An 8116-nucleotide genomic window follows, 5' to 3' on the forward strand; every position below is an offset into this window, starting at 1 on the left:
GTTGCCAGGTTGGCACTTTATCCCCTCACACGTATTAGGGGAAACTATGTTGTGTTTCTTCTCTATCTTTTGCACCCATAAACAGCATCAAATAAAAATCCGCATCAGGAGTTTAGTTAATGTATTGTAGCGCATCTAAATCAATACAAAAATGTCGCATTTTCTATTCACACACTCTCTGTCCTTTACATCAGTCATGTGCTGCTTCAGTACTTGAAAACACAAGGTAAATCACTTGATTTGGCCGCACTGTCTCCTGAAAACGCGTTGTTCCCCTAGACCTGGCAACCCGCGTACGGGCCAGCGTCCTCGCGCGACACGACGCAGACTCAAAAATCATGGCGGACGAAGTTGAGCAGGTTGGTGTAGCTGTGCCTAGTTTTACTCGTGTTTTTAACACAGCGTTTATTTATTTAACACAAGGGACCAGGCAGCTCATAGTTTGTTTCCTGTGCTTTATTTAAAGTGTTTATCGTGTTTGTTTATTTATTTGTATGTGCAAACGGAGCGGAGGGGCCTGTCCAACAAGCTAGCTCACCTAGCTTGGTTAGCATTTTAGTGCTAACGTCAAAATGACAAAACGTGTTTACGTGTGAAATGTAGAAAAGCGTGCATGTTGCAGTTTGCCGATTCTCACTTTTTTGCTTCACTTCAATGTTGGACCGCAACTAATAGTAGTTCATTGAGTTTAATTTGTTGTTCATGTACGTTCAGCCTGACCTGCAGATGTTGAGACAGTTCAGGTTTGTTTGAGCTCATTTAGTTGCCCCTAAATCAAGAAATCTGAACCTCTCTTGGCTTTATGTCAACGTTTAGTATTAAAGTACAACCCGTCTCTAAGAAGAAGAAGACGGTGCAACTCTGTTCATGTAAAATAATTTATTCGAGATTTCGTTTGGTAGACATGAACCACAATGAATGAAACTTCCTGCCACTTGGATTAAGGATGTAGCGGTATTTCCTAAACGTAATTGTAAAAGAAGAAATTGACAAAATAAATGGGCGTCATAGTAAATAGTTAATTCCTCCGTAGTTAAAAATACATACTTTCACGTTCTGCTCTTTATGTGAGCTCAGAGCTTTAGAAGCCTGCCCCTGCCCCCCTGCAGAAAAAAACAAAAAAACAACCTGTTTTTAGGTGTCTTTATGTCCGATTGGTCCTCAGTTTGCCTGAAGCAAGGGTGCAGAACAGTGGGTCAATTACTTACTGTCAGTTCTTCCTGTCTGTAGCAGTGCAGCTGTAAGAACACACTCAAGGTGATCTCAAAGAGGCAGCAGTAATTCGTTCATTGTGTCAGTGAAACTACTGGGGATGTCCTGATCTAGTTTTTTTTTTTTTTTTTTTTTTGCCCCCCGATCCAATACCAGTCTTTTAATATTGAGTATTGTCAGTTCAGAGTCTCGATCCAATCTTAAATAAACAATATTTCCTCACCTGGAGCTTCATGTAGGCGTTTCTTCTCTTCCTTGTATTCTCCTAGATGCATCTGGATTAAGTCCAATAAATAGTCAAAGTTAATGTAGTGTGAAGAGGGTAGCTTGTACCTTGGCTCCAGAAAATCTGTGTTCTCAACTCCAAAAATGTTCTGGTCATCCAACACTATAAACTCTGTGACCCCCTCTATATGATTTTAAATGTAGATATGCTTTATATGAACTCTCTTGATAAAACGTATCTTCCTTCATGACTGCTCTGATGTTCAGTTGATGTTAAAACAACGTCAGAAAGGTGGTAATTCAACTGAATGATAATTTTGGAGGATGTAGTTTGTGGTGCTGTTAAACTGGATTGAATTAAACACTGAAGTGGTTCTGTTATTTAGCCTAGCCCATGTAGTAAAATTGGGTTGTCAAAATAATAGAAACATGTATCAGTTCAGCACAATACATTTCAACAGTACTACAAACCACAGCCTCCAAAATAAAATCATTCTTGAGTCTACAGCTCTCAACTATTATTTTCAGCCACTGCTGAAAACCAGAACCTTAATGAAGCTAAGACATAGAGCAGGATTGCATTTGTGTTCACTAGTGTACCTAACAAACTGTCTATTGAGTGTATGTTGAAAGTATAACTAACGTACTTTATTTGTGCTGCAGCAACCGACTACCAACACGGTTGAGGAGCCTTTAGATCTGATCAGACTCAGTCTAGATGAGCGAATCTACGTCAAGATGAGGAACGACCGGGAGCTCCGTGGCAGACTGCATGTAAGCTAAACACAACGCACGGTTGAGTTGAGGTCTTCTTCATCTTAGTTCAGCAGCTCTGGGAATGAGGACAGCCACTTTGACCTCGGACAAAATTCCTTGAAAATATGCGGCTTAGCTACATGTGGTACATTTTTGTTTTTCTCTGTTACAAGCTTTTGTGCATTCTTCTCCTTGTTTACATTTTTTGGTTTTTATATTTTGTTTTTGTTTGTCCCAGGCCTACGATCAGCACCTGAACATGATCCTGGGTGATGTGGAAGAGACGGTGACGACAGTGGAGATTGATGAGGAGACTTATGAAGAACTCTACAAGGTAAAAGAGTTTTCTTGTTGTAGCCTCATTTCTTGTTAGTGAGCATTTGCCCATGGCTCTTATACCAACCTGGACATGCAAGACTTTCCTGAAACAAGGGAGCAATGCTGCTTTACAATTGTAAGGTCTTTTCAAACAGGAAAGACCATTTCTGGCAGCACTGACTTGTTAATATGATGCCTTTGTGTCATTCCAATGTGAGTGAAATTTACCTTAATATTCCTTAAGCACTCATCCAGACAAGACCATTCAAGCTACTTTTCCTCATGTCATTTTTTTCATTTGTAAGACATTTAATAGATTTTCCAGTAACTCTGTACAGAATATTAAGTAAGTGTGCATTTTTTGTATCATTTCAGTCGACCAAGAGAAACATCCCCATGCTGTTTGTAAGAGGAGACGGTGTTGTCCTTGTAGCTCCACCTCTCAGGGTAGGATAATCCCGACCGTGTCCTGGTGTGAAGGAGGGTTTTTTTTTTGCGGCCGGGAAGTTTCAGATCATGAGGGAGAGGCCAGTGCTGCCGTGACAGTCTGAAACTGGGTTCAAACGCCTTCATTCCCCAGAGGTCAGACTACTGTCAGCATCAAAGTCCTTTCACTTTACATTAAAGAAACGTCACTACTTATTAACTATTTTTCTGTTTCGGCTGAGAATAAAAATCAGTGTTTGAGTAAAGGAAAAAACAGAGGCGACATTTTGGAAAGGAGTGTGTTTTGTTTTTTTATATTTTATTTGGACAAATTGTTGTTTGATGAAAAAAAGTATTAGCAGACATAAAACTGTTGATTTAGAATTGTCTCAGGCATGATTTTTATGTCGGTTCCCTGCTTAAGTGTTGAAGTTTCTCCGAACAGATGATCTGTGAATATTTGGGACGTTTTTCCTCAGTTTCTTTTGGATGGTTTTAGTTGAATCTTTTTATATGTATTTTTGTAGTGTTGTATGGGTGGAAATGTTTCCCAGAGGAAACAGGATTTTTTTGTTTATTTTTTTCTTTTTTCTATTTGGTTATGGTAAAATTGAATAAAAAAAGATAATTGGAAAAAGAAAATGTCTTTTGAGTCTTATGTGAAAATCAGTGCAAATTTAAACCATCTCCAAAAGTCCTATATAAAGAATTTCACATTATGTATGGATGATTACCTACCATCATTATGCAGTTACATTCTGTATTACAGGTTTATTGTTATGGATGTGTCGATGTGTAGTTAGTATTGGAAAAAGAGATCATTTTAAAAATGGTAAAGCATGGCAGGATTTATGTAGCAAAGTAGGTAATTACTGTAGGAATCCAATGTTTATCAAGTGGTTTATTTTAATGAAAGGGATTTCAAAATTTTCACTACTAAAGTAAAAGATCAAGTACAAAATGTTTGTGGCTTTTTCTTGTTGAAGGGGCTTGTGTCAAAATGTATCTCTGAAAACGTTTTAGTTCACATTAGGAGTAAAAGACTGCATACTATTTGACTGTTTATAAAGCCTAAATTAAAATGTATCACCTAATTCTGTGTTACACATTTTTAACCAACTTCTATATAACTAATTGCTATATATATATATATATATATATATGACACTTCTTTGCACAAGTCATTGGCAGTAGACCACATTTATATGAAACTGTGATGTAAAGACAGTGGACACTGAAGATGGGTCAAATTTGACCTTGAGGACAATAGGAAGGTTAATATAACTGCTGGTAACCAAACCGAATTAATTTCTGTCCTGCCCCCCTGTAGGTGTTTATTCAGCCATACTTCTGGATATTTCTAACAGTGTGCCATATAATAGGAAAAATATGTATGTTTTTCAAATAACTAGAGCTGTCTAACATACATGGTGTAAAAAAGGAATTTAAATGCATTAATTGGTTGTATTACTGTATTTTAGTCACTAGATGGCAGTATAGCGCTTATTAACTATCTGCAGTGTCATTCTGTTTAACAGGTGATTGTTACGATGAGGGCTGAATCTGAAGAGGCTGTAGGTGTCCCCACAGACTGACGATTGACTTTTGCTCAAACATTCAATTCTATTCAGTTTTATTTATACAGCGTCAATAACAATACAAATTGTCTTGAGACGATTTTCAGAACCCAGCCTGAGACCCCCAGAGCAAGCAATAAGGCGACAGTGGTGAAGAAAAACTCCCTTTTAACAGGAAGAAACCTTGAGCAGCACCCGGCTCATATGGAGGGACCCATCTGATTGAGGCCGGCCGGGTAGAGACACAAAAAGAGAAAGGAGAGAGGAGCAGGAGGAACAAGGTAAACGCATCTGCCACAGATACATACAGCTAACTAAAGCATACATGTAGAATCTGATCGTGAGAAAAGTACAAAAACATGAGAGATTGAAAAGGATTATAAACAAGAGCATAGGGGCTTGAAAATGTCAGTGACGATAGTAGTTGTGTCACAGGTGAGTTAGCTGCTATAATGATCGAATACAAGAGGATATCATAGGCAGGCTGGAGAAAGATGGTTTTAGATAGGAGCGGATAACTGCAGGCCATGGAGACTGGGCAGGTTGATGAAACCAGGACCACATATGAGTAGTATGGACCTCCACAGGTCAGAAACACACAACTCCAGACCAGAGACACTCACAAGAAGATGGAGGACGAGGGAATGGAAGATGGAGAGATGAACACACAGCTATTAACATGCAAAACAGTAGCAGCACACAATGTAGGAGTAGTAAGAGAGAAGAAATTGAATAAGACCGACCAGGGTGTTAGATTTGTGTTTATAATTTTGTCCTACTTAAGAATTGGCTGCTCTAACCTTCATTATTGTATTATGTTATAGTAATATCTTAATAGTGTTGTTTAGTAAATGCTATGCTAAGATGGTAAACATACGTGCTAAACCTTAGCACGTAGAGTGACTAGAATGTATTTAATTTAAAGCGCAGCCTCACAGTGCTGCTCTCATTAATAATTCACTTTCCTGCCAATCTTGCCCGAAACTGAAAATGAACTTTCACCATCACCCTTTCATTGATAAGCGCATTCCTCTATAAAGCTTGTTCCAGATATGTGTTCAGTGCGGGCCCCACCAGCGAAGGTACTGTACATGCTGCACACAGCCAGGGTTCCTCTACCTGATTTGAGTGAGCAGAAGTACCGATGTACTCGATATTAAACTGAAAGCCTTTACTTGCTTCACCTCCGTGCAGGTATCGGTGCCACGACTGTGAAATATTGATGGTCTCTTGGCCCAGACTACAAAAGCATGTTTCATTTCGCAGCTTTGAAATTGACCGTTTAAGAATTCAACAGCGACGCATTGTTCTAAGTTAAAACTGCTTCTAGCTGGATCATCAGTGTTTTAGAGCGGAGACCAGATTTCATTAGTAGCTTCTGGTGTCTTCATATTATTGTTATGGGACGTTTTCGAGTTTATTAGCAGTGTCTCTGTATGGAGGCAGATGCTAACTCTTAATAGGAACTGGGGATGAATGGGAATCATTACTTGTTCTTTTGTTTTTGTCTTTTGTGTTTCCAGCTGTGGGGTTTGTATAAAATACGCATAATCCACATTAAGAAGCTGCACTGACCGTCTGGCTACATCACCATCAGTGCCCATTACCGCTGTATAAAGCTACCTCTGAGGGACTATTACTGTAATGTTACATCAAAAGGGCAAGACCTTAATGCACTTTAATGAGGAGCTCAGCATTGTCTTGCATCTATAATCCAATTACAGTAATAACAATAAAAAACTACTTTTTATAGCCCAGCTAAAATAATTAATAAAAGTGCCAGCTCAAATTTAGCTTAGACCTTTCAATCCTAACATGCTCAATGTCGTAATTATTTAATTCCATTTCCTGTGAAACGACTACTGGGTGGCCATTCATACTTTTTAATGGGAAAGCAGGGAACTAGGGAGGGAAAATTCCCCATTAAGTACATCAAGATTTTAAATCATACATTTAAACTATAGAAATAAAATCAACACAACTCCAATTTAAGACAACTTTATTTAATAACATTCCAAATGAAACGTCAGGATGCAGTAAAACTTTAATGTCCAGACAGTTTACCACATAAAATCGTGTTTTAAAATGTTCTCCCCTATGGAGACATTTTTTTAATTGCTGAGAAGTCAGAGTTCAAGAGAAGCCACTGAGCAGCACTCCATGAGCTGGGAAGAATCAGGATCTGATGGAGGTCAAAAACGATTCCCATGCTCTATCGGCTATGGATGCATTAGATAAGCTTGCTGCCAGTCTTTCTCCAGTAGCCAGCTGTTGGCGTGTTGGCAACAACAGCAGAAAGACAGGACACCTTGAATAGCTCTTTATCTCTTTACAGTCAGAACTTTTAGTCACACTAGCATTGTGCCTCTCTGTATGGCACTTTGTTCCAGGCTGAAATACCAAACATTAGATGAATTACCGTGACATGACATTTTGTACAAACAGTCATATGACCCCCGGGATGAATTGTAATGCCTTCCCCTGCCTTTTCTCAAAACACCATCGGTCTGCCGCCTATTGCACTGCAATGCCGTCTCTTTGTTGTTCAACAGCAGTAAGGCTGGGATTTAAACCTGAGAAAAATGTGTGACTACGACTAAAAGCCTGCTGGATTTTATCTTACGTCGTTGCCTCAGACCCAGCAGCAATAGTCACAGCAATCGTCAAATACAATGCAAACATATTTTCAAGCACAATGCTACCAAGGATTGCTAGATGCTTGTGCCGAAGGAAAGGCGTCAACCTGTCTCAAATAAACTGTTATTTTCCACAAGACGTGATGTCATTAGATAAATTCACTCCCTTTTGAGTTTCATAAATGAAATGGATTGAGATCTCACAAAGAGGTGCGTTTGGATGTTCATGGTCTTTAGTCTCAACAAATTCACCAGACATTCTGATATCCATTTTTGAGTAAATGTGTGTTTACTGTCTTGTTTCTCATTGTAATGTGTAATTTTTAGCGATAAGTGTACAATGAACCTTGATTGTTAGCTTACATATGTTGATTCTCTATGTCACTGCACCTAATCCACAACACTTTCTATATTTGGATCCAAAAGACAAAGTTCAGGCTTCAGTTCAGATCCAGTTCAGCTCCAGCGTAAACCAAGCCAAATCCAGTTACCCTCGTTTCAACCTTGTTTTTTGAACATACCATGACCTGGATGACCGGGAACCTTTGTAGGATCAAAACAGATTCCTTCAGTTACACTCAGACGTTCCTACTAAAACCCCAGCAAGTGTTTTGTTTTATTACCTTTGAGATACAGTCGTATTTTAAGCAGAAATGTGTTGCTGTATTTATGTTTTGCTGCAAATTGGATGTAAGGGAAGTTCACTACAAGATTAATGCTGCCATTAAATGAACTCGTGGTTATGACCTGAGATGTCATGTACGCGCAGCACTTTACTTTCAAGTGGTAACGTCAGGCATAAGTTGTAAAAACACTGCTGCTAGGCAACTGTTGGCACCTAGAAGCCACACTGGGTAATTTAATGTAGGAGATGCAAAGCTGTAATGAAAGGATGAGGCTGCCAGGAGTATCAGCATTTGACATATTTTAAAGTTAAACTTTATATGACTAAATTACAATGTATGA

At 38.8% G+C, this 8116-nt stretch overlaps 1 protein-coding gene across 1 annotated transcript; it reads left to right on the forward strand.

Annotated features, from left to right (window-relative positions):
• Positions 1-320: 320 nt before the first annotated feature.
• Positions 321-3759, forward strand: lsm3 (LSM3 homolog, U6 small nuclear RNA and mRNA degradation associated). The gene is made up of 4 exons (XM_084542040.1): positions 321-359; positions 2101-2211; positions 2432-2527; positions 2887-3759. The coding sequence occupies exons 1-4, from the start codon at positions 339-341 to the stop codon at positions 2965-2967; spliced, it is 309 nt and encodes a 102-aa protein (XP_084398166.1). The 5' UTR covers positions 321-338; the 3' UTR covers positions 2968-3759.
• Positions 3760-8116: the final 4357 nt, after the last annotated feature.

The sequence above is a fragment of the Chelon labrosus genome (genome assembly GCF_963514085.1).
Source record: "Chelon labrosus genome assembly, chromosome: 4".
NCBI lineage: Eukaryota > Metazoa > Chordata > Actinopteri > Mugiliformes > Mugilidae > Chelon > Chelon labrosus.